General features: G+C 38.8%; 1 protein-coding gene across 2 annotated transcripts in view; it reads right to left on the bottom strand.

Annotated features, from left to right (window-relative positions):
* The window catches only part of PPM1E (protein phosphatase, Mg2+/Mn2+ dependent 1E), a 524,596-nt gene that overhangs the window by 192,013 nt on the left and 314,244 nt on the right, over positions 1–18,339 (bottom strand). For both annotated transcript variants that reach the window (XM_053707383.1, XM_053707385.1), the window contains exon 2: positions 8,209–8,327. In XM_053707383.1, the coding sequence (XP_053563358.1) occupies positions 8,209–8,327 (119 nt within the window). The remainder of the gene's footprint in view (positions 1–8,208; positions 8,328–18,339) is intronic.

Below are 18,339 nucleotides of genomic sequence, written 5' to 3'. Positions count from 1 at the left end.
CAATCTTGCAATGTCTCTGATCTGTTAGGAATATTTTAATGGATATGGAGTCTATTATCGTGCCCAGTACCTCTACTCTGGTACTGGGAACCAGAGAACTCTTTCCTGAGTTTATCTTCCATCCATAAGATCGCAGAAGAAGAAGAAGAGCTCTTGAATGGTCCTCTGCCAGCCGGTAGGACAGACCCTGGACCAGGATATCGTCCAAATAAGGAGCCACTGCTATCCCTCTGAATCTCGCCACCGCAAGCAGAGCTCCCAAAACCTTCATGAAGATACTTGGAGCAGTAGCCAGCCCGAACGGAAGAGCTACAAACTGGAAATGCTGATCCAGAAAGGCGAACCTTAGGAACCTGAAATAATCCTTGTGTCTTGGCACATGAAGGTAAGCGTCCTTCAAGTCTATCGTAGTCATGAACTGACCCTCTTGAACTAAGGGCAGTATAGACCTCATCATCTCCATCTTGAACGATGGGACTGACAGAAACTTGTTTAAGCACTTTAGATCCAGAATCGGGCGAAACATGCCCTCCTTCTTTGGTACCACGAAAAAAGGTTTGAATAGTACCCTAGACCCCTTTCTGCTAGAGGTACAGGTACAATTACTCCTAGAGAGGAGAGATCTAATTTCACTGGTTTGAGAGTGGGAGAGTGAGTTTTGAAACCTATACTGTAACTCTGGCAATGACCTCCAGAAACCAAGGCTCCTGCACGTCTCTCATCCAAGCCTCCGCAAAAAGAGATAGTCTGCCCCCTACGAGATCCAGAGACGGATGGGGGGCCGCCCCTTCATGACGATTTTATCTCAGTGGGCTTCTTGCTCTGCTTGGCCTTGTTCCAAGACTGAGGAGGTTTCCAGGAACCCTTGGACTGCTCGGGCTTCGTGGCAGGCTGCTGTCGTTGGGACTTGTCCGAACTAAAGGGACAAAAATTAGAACCCTTAGGTTTATTTTTCTTATTCTGCAGTAGAAAGGCACCCATGCCCCCGTGACCGTGGGTATGATACAGTCCAAGCCTGGACCGAAAAGAACCTTTCCCTTAAATGGAAGGGAAAGTAATCTAGATTTGGACATCAAGTCAGCAGACCACAACTTCAACCACAGGACCCTCTAGGCCAGAACAGAAAAGCCTGATGTCTTGGCATTCAAGCGAATAATCAGCATATTTGCATCACAGATAAACGATTAGCTACCTTCAGGGTCTTAATTCTTTCCAGTATTTTATCGAGGGGAGTCTTCACCTTGATCATATCTGCCAGAGAGTCACACAAATAGGTAGCGGCTCCCGCCACCGCAGTGACCGCCACTGCAGGCTGAAATACGAACCCCGTGTGCTGAAACATTTTTCTTAACAGGGTCTCTGATTTCATATCCATGGGTTCCTTAAAACAACAAACTATCCTCAAGCGGGATAGTGGTGCACTTGGGACTACCCTGTTCTCATAAACTTTATCAAGCTTAGGAATAGAAGGTTCCTCTGGTAACTTCAGTTCCGGCACCTCTAGCGTAGCCAACACCACTTTTAATAAAAAGCGTAAGTGCTCCATCCTAAACCTAAAGTCTGGTTCCTCTGCAGCCAGAGGTTTAGAGGCCGCAGATTCCAACCCAGAGAAAGAGTCCTCTGAAGTATCAGAATCCTCTGCATCAGTGGATAATCTAGTCTCAGATACATCCAATGGAGTAGATGACCCCTGGGAAGGATAGCAATGTTTAACCTTTCGCTTGCGCTTAACAGTGCGAGGTAAAGCACTGAAGGCCGCAGACACCGCCATTTGCAACTGATCAGCAAAATCTGGCGGCCACAGGGCCCCTCCCTCCGGAGGATTAGTAGTGCACTGGGGAGCTGCATGGCACCTCATGGGACGGAGAGCCCTCAGAGGTGGACGGCTCAGTGGTACTAAAAATCTTATTTCTTTTAGATAACTCTATCTTATCGAGGCATGTGGAACATAGTTGAGCAGGTGGGTATACCGAAGCCTCCTCACAATAAACACAGGCATTAGATTTAGGTAAAGAGGGAGTACCCTCTAACGCATCAGAGTCCTCCATAGCTTGCACCCTTAATATGGACTATAGAAAAAGTTAAATGGCACCTTTATACTCCCAATGGCCGGGGCACCACCTAATATGACCCAGGCCAACAGAGAAACCGCTTTCGTCTCCTGAAACCGATGGTCAGAAAAGGAAGGGAAGAAGCCACGCCCGGTCACATGGATACCGTGCAGGACCGCCCCTGCAGCCAAGAAAAAGCGCGCCAACGAAACAGGCTGCAGAGTTATCAAAAGAAGGAAAAACCTGACTGTTCCACATTGCCAGAGCCACATTTCACAAATGTTGCAGCAACAAAATACAATAAAGCAATCATGTATGCATCCCCCCTGTTCAATAATCTCCTTCCAGAGATATTATCCTTGATTCTATACAGATAAAAAGTGCCACACTGTGACCCTGTCTTCTTGCGTTATCATTACAGATATATAAAAAATGAAACGATCTTACCAGAATCAACGCCGTGGAACAGGAACACGGCCTTCAAATTTGACAGTGTCAAGTCCTGACATGGACTTGAGTGAGAAAAGCAGGCAGTGAAATTTGTCAACACTGATTCCTTAAGGAGCTGTTAATACGAGTCTGGATGGTTTCACAGAAAGACTCTCTCTCTCCCTGCATCTCCAGACCCTAACATTCGTCAATGCTCTCACTGAGAGGCTGACAAGACTACTTAAAATTCCAGTCCCATTTTGAAGAGTACTACCCTCCATAAGAGACTACTCCGAAAACTTCCGACACTTCTCTGCCATCCTCCTGTGACAAAAGTCAAAGAATGACTGGGGGATGAGGGGAGTGGGGGAGGTACTTAACCCTTTGGTTGGGGTGTCTTTGCCTCCTCTTGGTGGCCAGGTTCTGTATTTCCCACAAGTGATGAATGAAGCCGTGGACTCTCCTCGTATTAGATGGAAAAAACATGCATAACATGGATGTATGCTACTGTGGTAATGGAAAGACTCACTGATGTCTGTGTGTAATAAACCTTGATCTTTTTAACACTCTTCTTTGCCTGAAATCCCAATAATTTTTTCGCCTGTATGCATAACATTTTATACAGATCTTCCAATTGATTTGAATAAACCCCATAGTTAGAAAGATATTTAAAAAAGGGACCTTAGATGCAGACCTAAGCACAGTAGGTGACAATACAGAAAGGCGCGCAGTATAAAAAAAAAATGATACCTCTACTCATGCTGACAAAGTACAGTCTACTCATAAAACAACAGAAGTAAAATGTACTTAAAGGGACACTGAACCCAAATTTTTTCTTTTGTGATTCAGATAGAGCATGCAATTTTAAGCAACTTTCTAATTTACTCCTATTATCAAATTTTCTTCGTTCTCTTGCTATCTTTATTTGAAAAAAGAAGGCATCTAAGTTTTTTTTGGGTTCAGAACTCTGGACAGCAATTGTTTTATTGGTGGATGAATTTATCCACCAATCAGCAAGGACAACCCAGGTTGTTCACCAAAAATGGGCCGGCATCTAAACTTACATTCTTGCATTTCAAATAAAGATACAAAGAGAATGAAGAAAATGTGATAATAGGAGTAAATTAGAAAGTTGTTTAAAATTTCATGCTCTATCTGAATCATGAAAGAAAAAATTTGGTTACAGTGTCCCTTTAATCAGAATAGGATATAATTGGCAAACTAGTAGCTCTCAGACTCAAGAAGATACCTCAGAACTTTTCAAAAGCTATTTGATTGAATAATTTGAACTTAGACTTTCAAGGAAACCATCTTCAGACATCCATTTATTACAGGAACCCAATATTTTGTAGTGTCATCTACTATAAGCCAACTACACAAACCTATAGTAGAAACTGAAGAATCATGCTTATTAAACAGAAGTCAGAGGAAATGAGCTTGATATATGACATTTACATGCATCCCAAAATTACCTTGCTACCACAGTTGAGTCGATTTTGCACATAGTAAAGATTCATGAATATATATTTGATTATATAGTGGAAAAACAATAAAAGTTATTAAGTTATTTTCATGTGTTTGCATTAACACACATATGTTTTATTAGTATTGTTTATGATTCAAATTTTATGTATATGTCACTATGCGTTTCCACGTATTAAAAATGTGTGAAAACATACAGTACATTTTTGTTTGCTAAGGAATTAAAATATTTCTAGACAGAAATTCTAATTTTAGGAATAGGAGATAACAAACACAATTGTTTATTAGACTGAGTACATTCTGGCACAATATAATATAAACCTGCCCATATTCAAGGATTAAGGTATTACAATTTCCAATACGATTAAGAGGTCTAGAAATGTATGCATACGGGTATAGAATTCCATCTCAGCACAATTAAAAAAAAATTCTAAATGTTTGGTATTTATTTTTACAGTGCAGCAAGAATGCTATAATGAGGTAACATAGTAACATAGTAACATAGTAGATAAGGTTGAAAAAAGACTGAAGTCCATCGAGTTCAACCTATACAAATCTAAAATACTTACAAAAAGCTCCAGTTAAGCTTAAATAACCCCATTAAAATGTGACCCATTTAATACTAGCAATCATATCCATGAATTTTGTTTATATACAGAAATTTATCCAGACTATTTTTAAATGTATCTATGGTATTGGCATTCACTACCTCCTTTGGTAATGAGTTCCACAATTTTATTGCTCTTACAGTGAAAAAACGTTTCCGTTGCAGGAGATTAAATCTCCTTTCCTCCAACCTTAAATTATGACCTCTTGTCAGAAACAATTTTCTTGGAATAAACAGAGCTTCTGCCATCTCTGTATATGGGCCTTGAATATATTTATATAAAGTAATCATGTCACCTCTCAAGCGCCGTTTTTCTAAAGAGAACAGACCCAGTCTGGCTAGCCTCTCCTCATAGGTTAATTTCTCCAATCCCCTTATTAGCTTTGTGGCCCTTCTCTGAACTTTTTCTAGTTCTGCAATATCTTTTTTAGCAATCGGTCCCCAGAACTGCACTCCAAACTCAAGGTGAGGTCTTACCAGGGCTTTATATAATGACAGAATTATGCTTTCCTCCCTTGAATCAATGCCTCTTTTAATACATGCTAGTATCTTATTAGCCTTTGAAGCCGCTGCCCTGCATTGTGCACTCATCTTTAGCTTGTTATCTATTACTACTCCCAAATCCCTTTCCTCCTGTGTTTGGCTAAGTCTTGTCCCATTTAAAAAATACATAGCCTGCTTATTTTTACTTCCAAAATGTAGAACCTTACATTTTTCCGTATTAAATCTCATTTTCCATTCACTTGCCCATAGTTCTAATTTTAGCAAATCCCTTTGCAAAGAGAGTTCCTCCTGCTCTGACCTAATGACCTTACTTAACTTAGTATCATCTGCAAAAATAGAGATGTCGCTATTTAATCCTTGCTCCAAGTCATTTATAAAAATATTAAAAAGAACAGGGCCCAGTACTGATCCCTGGGGGACGCCACTGATTACCTTTGTCCAATCTGGGTATGATCCATTTACTGCTACTCGTTGCTCCCTATCTTTTATCCAGTTATTTATCCATGAGCTAACATTTTCAGCTATTCCCAGTCCCTTAATTTTGTGCATTAATCTCTCATGTGGCACTGTATCAAATGCCTTTGCAAAATCTAAGTATATCACATCAACTGATTCCCCTTTATCTATATTTTTACTTACTTCCTCGTAGAATCTAATTAGATTAGTTTGACATGATCTATTTCTCCTAAAGCCATGCTGATTAGAACTCATAATCTTGTTTACACGAATATGCTCATCAATATAATCCCTTATAATCCCTTCAAATATCTTCCCCACTATTGATGTCAGACTAACTGGTCTATAGCTTCCTGGATCATCCCTGCTTCCCTTTTTGAAGAGTGGCACCACATCAGCTTTACGCCAATCCTGGGGTACCATGCCTGAGGATAATGAGTCTTGAAAAATTAAGGTTGAACATTCTTGCTTATTCTGAAAAATGTATCTTCTGGTATGCATGTGATAATTAACTAAAATTAAAATGAACAAATCTCAGGGACAAACATGACAGAGGTGGAACTAAAAGTTATACACTCACATATAAGGGAGTGTTCGCTACACTAAGGGGAGATGGAGGATATGCATCCAGATCCAGTTAGACACAGACATGACAGAGATGCATCCATCCCAGAATCCGTTAACATACCTCACTCCATAAGCCTTCAGCACGACATCATCTATATAACTATGTATATAATTACACTGATGCATTATTATACACATACAAACAGTATCCCACACGATCGTCTGGGGTTGCCATTTCTCTTGTTCAGTGGAGAATTGCCTGACATTTTGGGGCTAGACTGAACTTGTCAAGCGGGATCAGACTGATATATTGCAGAATAGTTCTCTTCTGTGAAACGCACAAGTGGGCTAAAAGCAGCTGCTCCCAGGTGGTAATGGGCCATAAAACATCCACTGAGCTGTTGTTTTTTTCTTGGAAGATTGCTTTTATTTCTGTATGTATTTTTATTATAACCCTGGGGAAAGTCTCCCTAAGGGTGATGGGGGAAAGTCTCCCTAAGTGTCAAGGTTTTTTCCCTGTTGTGTTTGCCATGTACTGCTGGCAGCCATTTTACTCACCTCTCTTCCTGACTATGGTGCATTGTCGGGGATGCTGCTCATTTCCTGCACTTCCTTTTATGGCCAGACTGGTGTGCATCATCCATGTGAGACAGGATGCAGTCTCAGAATTGTGATATCATCACTTATTATTTAAAGGGACTCTGTTCAGTATGCTTTGCCTTTGCGTTGTCTCAGACCTGTTTGTGAGAGTTCCTGTGTATTACCTGGCTGCCTGACGTCCTTCCTGGTTCCTGATCCCTGGCTTGATCATGACTCTGCTGTTTTCCTTGTTCCTGTTTCCGACTCGTCTGACTATTCGCTTTGGCTCCTGACTCGGCTCGTCTGACTACCAGCTCTGGTTTTGAGTCCTGGCTTGTTATTTGACTTGTGGACTTTTTATTATTTTTTGCTATTTATAAAGGTGTGATTATTTTTGCACTTCTCGTCTCAGTCTGATTCCTGGCACCCTGACACTAAGGGTGATGGGAGAAAGTCTCCCTAAGGGTGATGAGGGAAAGTCTCCCTAAGGGTGATGGGGGAAAGTCTCCCTAAGGGTGATGGGGGAAAGTCTCTCTAAGGGTGATGGGGGAAAGTCTCTATAAGGGTGATGGGGGAAAGTCTCCCTTAGGGTGATGTGGGAAACTAAACGTGTACTCCTCACCCAATGTGCACAGAGGGATATGGCTGCTCCTCTCTGACGAGGCCCAAATAGAGGCCAAAATGATCGTCTGTGGTTGCCCTTGTTCAGAGGATAATTGCCTGGTATTTTGGGGCTGAACCGACCTTATTAGGCGGATCAGACTGATATATTGCAGGATAGTTCTCGTCTGTGAAAAGCACAATAGGGCTAAAGGAAGCTGCTCCCAGGAGGTAACTGGACATTAGAAGAAGCCACTGATCTGTTGTTCATTCCTGTCAGATTGCTTCTCTTTCTGTTTGTATTTACATTATTAAATACAAAATTCTACACAGTTTTGTACTGTGAATTAATTATATTTTATAATACATATGTTTATTATGCTGTAGATTTCAGAGATACATTTTTTTTCTTAATGCACCCCACAGTATACAAAGTAAAATTTCCTATCAACCAGAGGTTAATTTCCAAATTACTCTTGTCTACAGAGTTTGTTTCACACATACACATGTGCATTCATTAGCTTTGCGTGATATCATTATGAAGTGATTTCTTTCCATAATATAGGGATATAAGACAGGTATTGTTGCATTATTGCATTAGGAAATAGGTTTGCTAGTAATTAAACTAGGAATTTTCCAATCACATATGGTGTCTTATTCTAATGTAGCGTCATACCAGTGCTATCCACTGATTTATTGTTTATTTTTAAACTGCTTATTGCATGTTCTAATGATTAATGTTATTGGCTAATTACTGTTTCAAATTGTATTTTTCACCTCTTATTCATAAATGGCGGTTATACATGATTAATTATTCTTTGACACTGGCAACAAAAAAGCTCAGTATTACCTCAGAAATAAAAGTCAATTCACAGCAGACAAAAACACAATATGCTATAGTAGCCCTTAATGCTTTATCACGCATTTACTCACGTATGATTCCCTCAGTGCCATCCACATGCTTTGGTACGTAGTGAACTGACAGGTCACTCTGCATTATTTCGTCTGCTGTTGCCCTTGCCACGGCACAAGCCAAGAAAGATGGACAATTACTGAAAGGAAAAAAAAAAGGGATGACATTAGTCAGACTGATCTAACAAGATCTTAAGTAATCTGTTTAGCATGATGCCTGAACTAGAGGTCAAAAGAAAACAGGTCAAAATGTAATTCCCTGAAATTACTCCATAATAAATTATATTACAGGTTAGCAGCTGGCCTGACTACTCGAGCCATATTGAGTTATGGTTTCTATTTATGTTCCCTTTTATGTATAGGAATCAGATGCCACCACAAGAGAATATGGGATTGTCACTGAAATGGTGGCTTGCAAAATGCTTTTCTGAAGGGCAAATCTGATTTTGGAATACATAGTCTCATAATCAAGTTATCACCCTCAGCTGTGTGTACTTTATTACCTTGGAGAGACAAAACAAATGGTCAACAATGGTCCTTTTCTGTTGTATTAATATCCTGTATCAATACAGTCAATATAAGTCACACACATATTCAAACCAAATACAGATCACAATGCAACACTGTTTAATATCTATATATTAAATGTACTTCATAGGTTGAGACTGCATAGCTCCCAAACATTGAGCATTTTGCAGGATTATCACAGTCTAGAAGCTATTGTATGCCCACCCATCCATCCCTGCCCACTTAATGTCCAACCCCACCCTCATTGCAACGTGATTCTTCCCTGGATTGACACAATTTCACCTCCAGATCTCCCAGATTAAGCCACTAGCCTCCAATGTGATATGATTCTTCCCTGGGTTGACCTAATTTGCCCCCAGACCTCCATGATTAAGATGCCAGCCTCCTCACCCCAGATAGTGTTGGGCAAATTGGCTATGTCAGTGTGATCTACATGTGAATGTGCTAATCTATCCAAATGTAAGCTTTTGCATAAACTTGTTATGTTATGATCTACCTCTTGGGCACCCTTACAATACAATATAACAAAGGAGGTGCTAACTAATTTAGCACCTCAATGTGTATGGGATAGCCAATACAGGTATACAGATAGCTATAATTTAATATGATACAAAAAAAAAAACCCCAAACAATCTAAACCTTGTTTACACAAATAATCTCAACAATGCTTTTATATACTTGTAATTAGTTTTTAACTCCATATGTTTCATATATAAATTAAAGAGATAGGAAAGTCAAAATGAAACTTGTATGATTCATATACAGCATGTCATTTTAAGACACTTTTAAATTCACTTCTATTTTCAAATGTGCTTCGTTCTCTTAGTATCCCTTGTTAACAAATGAATACGCACTTATCATACACTAGTGGGAGCTGCTGCTAATTGGTGCCTGCACACATTTGTCTCTTGTGATTGGCTAAATAGATATTTTCAATTTCCTGTCAGTAGTGCAATGCTGTCCCTTCAGCAATGGATAACAAGAGAATGAAGACAATTTGATAATGGAATTAAATTGGAAAGTTGTTTAAAATGGCATGTTCTATCTGAATCATAAAAACATAATTTATGTAAGAACTTACCTGATAAATTCATTTCTTTCATATTAACAAGAGTCCATGAGCTAGTGACGTATGGGATATACATTCCTACCAGGAGGGGCAAAGTTTCCCAAACCTTAAAATGCCTATAAATACACCCCTCACCACACCCACAAATCAGTTTAACGAATAGCCAAGAAGTGGGGTGATAAGAAAAAAAGTGCGAAGCATATAAAATAAGGAATTGGAATAATTGTGCTTTATACAAAAAAAATCATAACCACCCCAAAAAAAGGGTGGGCCTCATGGACTCTTGTTAATATGAAAGAAATGAATTTATCAGGTAAGTTCTTACATAAATTATGTTTTCTTTCATGTAATTAACAAGAGTCCATGAGCTAGTGACGTATGGGATAATGACTACCCAAGATGTGGATCTTTCCACACAAGAGTCACTAGAGAGGGAGGGATAAAATAAAGACAGCCAATTCCTGCTGAAAATAATCCACACCCAAAATAAAGTTTAATGAAAAACCTAAGCAGAAGATTCAAACTGAAACTGCTGCCTGAAGAACTTTTCTACCAAAAATTGCTTCAGAAGAAGAAAATACATCAAAATGGTAGAATTTAGTAAAAGTATGCAAAGAGGACCAAGTTGCTGCTTTGCAGATCTGGTCAACCGAAGCTTCATTCCTAAACGCCCAGGAAGTAGATACTGACCTAGTAGAATGAGCTGTAATTCTCTGAGGCGGAATTTTACCCGACTCAACATAGGCAAGATGAAATAAAGATTTCAACCAAGATGCCAAAGAAATGGCAGAAGCTTTCTGGCCTTTCCTAGAACCGGAAAAGATAACAAATAGACTAGAAGTCTTACAGAAAGATTTCGTAGCTTCAACATAATATTTCAAAGCTCTAACAACATCCAAAGAATGCAACGATTTTCTCCTTAGAATTCTTAGGATTAGGACATAATGAAGGAACCACAATTTCTCTACTAATGTTGTTGGAATTCACAACTTTAGGTAAAAATTCAAAAGAAGTTCGCAACACCGCCTTATCCTGATGAAAAATCAGAAAAGGAGACTCACACGAAAGAGCAGATAATTCAGAAACTCTTCTAGCAGAAGAGATGGCCAAAAGGAACAAAAACTTTCCAAGAAAGTAATTTAATGTCCAATGAATGCATAGGTTCAAACGGAGGAGCTTGAAGATCTCCCAGAACCAAATTCAAACTCCAAGGAGGAGAAATTGACTTAATGACAGGTTTTATACGAACCAAAGCTTGTACAAAACAATGAATATCAGGAAGAATAGCAATCTTACTGTGAAAAAGAACAGAAAGAGCAGAGATTTGTCCTTTCAAAGAACTTGCGGACAAACCCTTATCCAAACCATCCTGAAGAAATTGTAAAATTCTCGGTATTCTAAAAGAATGCCAAGAAAAATGATGAGAAAGACACCAAGAAATATAAGTCTTCCAGACTCTATAATATATCTCTCTGGATATAGATGTACGAGCCTGTAACATAGTATTAATCACAGAGTCAGAGAAACCTCTTTGACCAAGAATCAAGCGTTCAATCTCCATACCTTAAAATTTAAGGATTTCAGATCCTGATGGAAAAAAAGGACCTTGAGACAAAAGGTCTGGTCTTAACGGAAGAGTCCACGGTTGGCAAGAGGCCATCCGGACAAGATCCGCATACCAAAACCTGTGAGGCCATGCCGGAGCTACCAGCAGAACAAACGAGCATTCCTTCAGAATCTTGGAGATTACTCTTGGAAGAAGAACTAGAGGCGGAAAGATATAGGCAGGATGATACTTCCAAGGAAGTGAAAATGCATCCACTGCCTCCGCCTGAGGATCCCGGGATCTGGACAGATACCTGGGAAGTTTCTTGTTTAGATGAGAAGCCATCAGAACTATTTCTGGAAGTTCCCACATTTGAACAATCTGAAGAAATACCTCTGGGTGAAGAGACCATTCGCCCGGATGCAACGTTTGGCGACTGAGATAATCCGCTTTCCAATTGTCCATACCTGGGATATAAACCGCAGAGATTAGACAGGAGCTGGATTCCGCCCAAACCAAAATTCGAGATACTTCTTTCATAGCCAGAGGACTGTGAGTCCCTCCTTGATGATTGATGTATGCCACAGCTGTGACAATGTCTTATCTGAAAACAATGAACAACTCTCTCTTCAGAAGAGGCCAAGACTGAAGAGCTCTGAAAATTGCACGGGGTTCCAAAATATTGATCGGAAATCTCACCTCCTGAGATTCCCAAACCCCTTGTGCCGTCAGATACCCCCACACAGCTCCCCAACCTGTAAGACTCGTATCTGTTGAGATTATAGTCCAGGTCGGAAGAACAAAGAAGCCCCCTGAACTAAACGATGGTGATCTGTCCACCATGTCAGAGAGTGTCGTAAAATCGGTTTAAAGATATTAATTGAGTTATCTTTTGAGTAATCCCTGCACCATTGGTTCAGCATACAGAGCTGAAGAGGTCGCATGTGAAAACGAGCAAAGGAGATCGCATCTGATGCGGCAGTCCTAAGATCCAACATTTCCATGCATAAGGCTACCAAAGGGAATGATTGTGACTGAAGGTTTTGACAAGCTGATATCAATGTTAAACTTCTCTTGTCTGACAAGGACAGAGTCATAGACACTGAATTTATCTAGAAACCTAAAAAGGTTACCCTTGTCTGAGGAATCAATAAACTGATTGGTAAATTGATCCTCCAACCATGAACTTGAAGAAACAACACAAGTCGATTCGTATGAGATTCTTCGAAAATGAGAAGACTGAGCAAGTACCAAGATATCGTCCAAATAAGGAAATACCAAAACCCTATTCTCTGATTACAGAAAGAAGGGCACCGAGAACCTTTGAAAAAAGTTCTTGGAACTGAGGCTAGACCAAATAGTAGAGCCACAAAACTGGTAATGCTTGTCTAAAAAGAGAATCTCAGACACTAAAAGTGATCTGGATGAATCGGAATATGCAGATACACATTCTGTAAATCTATTATAGACATATAATGCCCTTGCTAAACAAAAGGCAGGATAGACCTACAGAAACCATCTTGAATGTTGGTATCCTAACATAACGATTCAATAATGATAGATCCATAACTGGTCTGAAGGAATTGACCTTCTTTGGTACAATGAAGAGATACAATAAAACCCCAGCCCCTGTTCCAGAACTGGAACTGGCATAAATACTCCAGCCAACTCTAGATCTGAAACACATTTCAGAAATGCTGAGCCTTGCTGTGTCAATTGGGACACGGGAAAGAAAAGAATCTCTTAGCAGGAGGCCTTAACTTGAAGCCAATTCTGTACCTTCCTGAAACAATGTTTCTGAAACCAGAGATTAAGAACGGAATTGATCCAAATTTCTTTGAAGAAAACGTAATCTGCCCCATACCAGCTGAGCTGGAATAAGGGCCGCACCTTCATAGGTATTTAAGAGCTGGCTATAGGATTCTATAAGGCTTGGATATATTCCAAACTGGAAATAGTTTCCAAACTGATACCGCTCCTGAAGATGAAGGATCAGGCTTTTGTTCCTTGTTGTGAGGAAAGGAACGAAATGATTATTTACCCTGGAAAGAAAGGGAAAGCAAAGTGACTTAGAAGACATGTCAGCATTCCAAGTTTAATCCATAAAGCTTTTCTAGCTAAAATAGCTAGAGACATATACCTGACAACAACTCTAATGATATCAAAAGATGGTATCACCAATAAAATTATTAGCATGTTATAGAATAATAATAATGCTATAAAATTATGATCTGTTACTTGTTGCGCTAAAGCATCTAACCAAAAAGTTGAAGCTGCAGCAACATCCGCTAAAAATATAGCAGGTCTAAGAAGATTACCTGAACATAAGTAAGCTTTTCTTAGAAAGGATTCAATTTTCCTATCTAAAGGATCCTTAAATGAAGTACTATCTGCCATAGGAATAGTAGTACATTAGCAGGAGTAGAGACAGCCCCATAACCTTAGGGATTTTTGTCCCAACAAACTCTAATCTGTCAGATGGCACAGGATATAATTTGCTTAAACGTCTAGAAGGAGTAAATAAATTACCCAAATTATTCCATTCCCTGGAAATTACTTCAGAAATAGCATCAGGGAGATAAAACACTTCTGGAATAACTACAGGAGATTTAAAGACCTTATTTAAACGTTTACATTTAGTATCAAGAGGACCAGTATCCTCTATTTCTAATGCAAATAACACTTCTTTAAGTAAAGAACGAATAAATTCCATCTTGAACAAATACAAAGATTTATCAGCATCAACCTCTGAGACAGAAACCTCTGAACCAGAAGAACCATTATCAGTATCAGAATGATGATGTTCATTTAAAAATTCATCTGAAAAAAAGAGAAGTTTTAAAAGACTTTTATGTATACTAGAAGGAGAAATAACAGACATAGCCTTCTTAATGGATTTAAAAAATAAAATCTCTTATGTTATCAGGAACACTCTGAAAATTAGATGTTGACGGACAGCAACAGGTAATGTAACAGTACTAAAGGAAATTTTATCTGCATTAATAAGTTTGACATGACATGCAATACAAATAACAGCTGGAGAAACAGATACCAAAAGTTTATAGCAGACTTAGCTTGGTAGCTCCAGCACTGTGCAGTGATTTTCCTGTAGTAACTTCTGACTCAGTTGCAACGTGGAACATCTTGCAATATGTAAAAGAAAAAAACAACATATAAAGCAAAATTGATCAAATTCCTTAAATGACAGTTTCAGGAATGGGAAAAAAATGCCAGTGAACAAGCTTCTAGCAACCAGAAGTAATAAATAATGAGACTTAAATAATGTGGAGACAAAAATGACGCCCATATTTTTTAGCGCCAAAAAAGACGCCCACATTATTTGGCGCCTAAATGCTTTTGGCGCCAAAAATGACGCCACATCCGGAACGCCGACATCTTTGACGCAAAATAACGTCAAAAAATGACGCAACTTCCGGCGACACGTATGACGCCGGAAACGGAAAATAATTTTTGCGCCAAAAAAGTCCGCGCCAAGAATGACGCAATAAAATGAAGCATTTTCAGCCCCCGCGAGCCTAACAGCCCACAGGGAAAAAAGTCAAATTTTTGAGGTAAGAAAAAAATATGATAATTCAATGCATAATCCCAAATATGAAACTGACTGTCTGGAAATAAGGAAAGTTGAACATTCTGAGTCAAGGCAAATAAATGTTTGAATACATATATTTAGAACTTTATAAATAAAGTGCCCAACCATAGCTTAGAGTGTCACAGAAAATAAGACTTACTTACCCCAGGACACTCATCTACATGTTTGTAGAAAGCCAAACCAGTACTGAAACGAGAATCAGTAGAGGAAATGGTAAATATAAGAGTATATCGTCGATCTGAAAAGGGAGGTAAGAGATGAATCTCTACGACCGATAACAGAGAACCTTATGAAATAGACCCCGTAGAAGGAGATCACTGCATTCAATAGGCAATACTCTCTTCACATCCCTCTGACATTCACTGCACGCTGAGAGGAAAACCGGGCTCCAACTTGCTGCGGAGCGCATATCAACGTAGAATCTAGCACAAACTTACTTCACCACCTCCCTTGGAGGCAAAGTTTGTAAAACTGATTTGTGGGTGTGGTGAGGGGTGTATTTATAGGCATTTTAAGGTTTGGGAAACTTTGCCCCTCCTGGTAGGAATGTATATCCCATACGTCACTAGCTCATGGACTCTTGTTAATTACATGAAAGAAAGAAAATTTTGGGGTTTACTATCCCTTTAATCTTTTTTTTTTCTTTCAAGAAAAAAAAACTGCATTCATTTGCTGAAGTTAAACTATGAAATTTGAAGCTGCAGTTTGATCGCCATCATAAGCCTTTTTCTGTTGTAAACATACTCAAAAACTACCATTTCTGTAAAACGTTTCCAACAAATTGTTAGGTAAATAAAATAAATCAATGAAGGGATATGCATAAGGGTATCCTATGGTTTTATATATTCTTCTACCAGCTCAGTTTCGATTCAACAGATTTTCTTTTGATAAACTACATTTTCTTCTCATTAGGCAGCGACTCCCTTATATTACCCTTGGGGAAGATTATCTGATCGTGATGCTAAATTATGCCAGGGATAAAAATAAAACTGGGAAATGGATGGTTTGCCTCCTTAACGGAAATCCCACAAGCTCAAGGATGGAAAAATCTCAAAAGAAAAAGCAAATCAGCAAAAAGCTAGAGGGTATGATTAGTTACATGAATCTAATCGTTATATCACTCAAAGAACCTAAAGAATTCTATACATTTACATCAAAGATCAATTTATTACAACAGTTATTTAAATACTCAGAGTGAGAACAGTACTATATATATTATGTGGATATATAGTGCCAACCACAACACATCACTGCTACAATATATAGCAAAATGGGGCAGTATGTTATTTGTTTGAACTTTAGCACCTTTTTGGGTATTTAAATTTAGTAAGTGCTCAAAACATTGTGTGTAATTGCATAGATAAATAATAAAGATCTTTTCATGAAATACAATAACACAATAGCATTTCTTTTGCTATAAAAACTAGGAAAAACATGGGTACGATTTACCATTCTGTGCGGAAACAGCACTTGACAGAATATGACTATTGTTAACTCAATGGTTGTAAGGGCTATAATGAACTGCTTTGCAATGTATTGTGTATCTCTCCGTCAACCAAGGGTTAAACACTAAACCATAAAAATGTGTTTGTTTTTACCCTATAGTTGCCATGCAATTACATTTTATTTTGTTTTGCAATATTATTTTAGCCATACATTTTTCTAACCTTAACCCTTTGTATTGTTTGGACTGGTGGAGTTTTGCTGCTAACATTTTAACTGTATGATTGTATTGGTGTATTTGTGTGTGTGCCTCACTGATGTCCTCATTAAATATTGGTGCTAACAGCAATACAGACACAATGGGAAATAGGAACAGCAAAAGAAAGGAAGAACACAACCAATTAATACCTGGCACACACAAGTACTGTACATACATACAAAATCGCACAGATTATAAACCTAGCTAGCAAAGACAGAGGACATAGGAATATACAAAAATAAACACACTCAATAATGCAGACAAATGCTGGAGCAAAAATACACACAAAAACCACTGTGGATATAGTACTTAGGCACTCAGTATACACTGCACATCTCTTGCCTGGTGCCCTGTCAGTCAGAGCAGCGGGGAGGCAGGACAGGACAGTGAAAAGGAAAATGTGACCTGACTGCTGATAAATATATGAGGGGATTGACTATTTAGACAAAAGTTGGCACAGAACACGTGTCTCTTCAGCAGGTGATGGTCCCTTCCGATGTGTATTCCTGCTGGTACATGTGTATTCCTGCTGGTACATGTGTATATATTGTATGTATATATTTATATATCTTCTCCTGCTCAATGACAGAGTGATCGCCATCAGTGTATAGGCGCCTCCATCATTATACAGAGCACCCTGTTCTGTTTTTTGTTAATGAACCCTTAATATCAGTATACAGAGCGGCATTTATTTTATAAGTGCAGAATGTTGTGTTTATTAGTGTATAAATGTTTATAATCATCAATATACAGTGACACTAGTCCAAAATAAGAGTGAGTTGTATTGGTCCCCTGGACAAAACTTGCTAGTACTCTACTGCAAGTTAATGTAATCTATTGTAGTGCTAGAAAAATGTATACTTCTGGAAAAATGTATCAGGATACATTCACAGCTTCTGAGAAATTGCAGCTCAGACTTGCAAGAGTGAGTCTGCATTGCAACCACAAATCTAAGAATCAGTTTATGCTCTTATCCTAGGTGGCAGAGATAAAGCATCTCAAACTCACTTGTTTGAGGTAATTAAAAGGCCCTGCTCTCATGCAATTGTTTGCCCAAGGGCAAGGGACAGGATTGAACAACAGAGCTCTTCTGCAGTCATAAATGTTGCCAAGTGGCGATTGCAGATGGACAGGTTTGTCTGTTTGGCAAAATGTGTCTATGTCTGTTTAGCCAAAAATCCTAGCACGACTCTTGTGTTAACACAATGAAGACTTGATTATCTACCAGTTGTGCTATTTCTATCACCATATCCCTTTAGTTTCCTCACTACTGACAGTGCTTTTGGGTGGGAACCAATCGGGAAAGAACTAAAAGAGGAGAAAGCATGGCACATAAATATTGCATCACTAGACTTGGGGTAAAAATTTCAGGCAAGGACTAGATTAATCTAGATATCCAACAAGGTCAATATAATGTTAGACAACAGCTCAACAAAGAGAGCAAACACATGTTTAACAATCAAACTGGCAAATGGTGACAATGACACAAATTTGACCAGTAGCTAATTGCTTTTCTTGAGTCAATGTCTCTGCTCCACAGCAAATAAGTGTAAAGCTCTCTTGAGAACATAATTTCTTCACTCGTTTTATGTATTATTTCCCAATAGATCTTTATATAATAATAATATGTGGTTCAGAAATTCCACAAATGTTTGACTTTTGCTGAAATATTGTCTATGAACTGTGGTGCAGGACCT

The sequence above is a fragment of the Bombina bombina genome, chromosome 3 (assembly GCF_027579735.1).
Source record: "Bombina bombina isolate aBomBom1 chromosome 3, aBomBom1.pri, whole genome shotgun sequence".
Classification (NCBI taxonomy): domain Eukaryota; kingdom Metazoa; phylum Chordata; class Amphibia; order Anura; family Bombinatoridae; genus Bombina; species Bombina bombina.
Note: the sequence above shows the minus strand (reverse complement) of the source record. Positions and strands in the feature narration are given on the sequence as shown.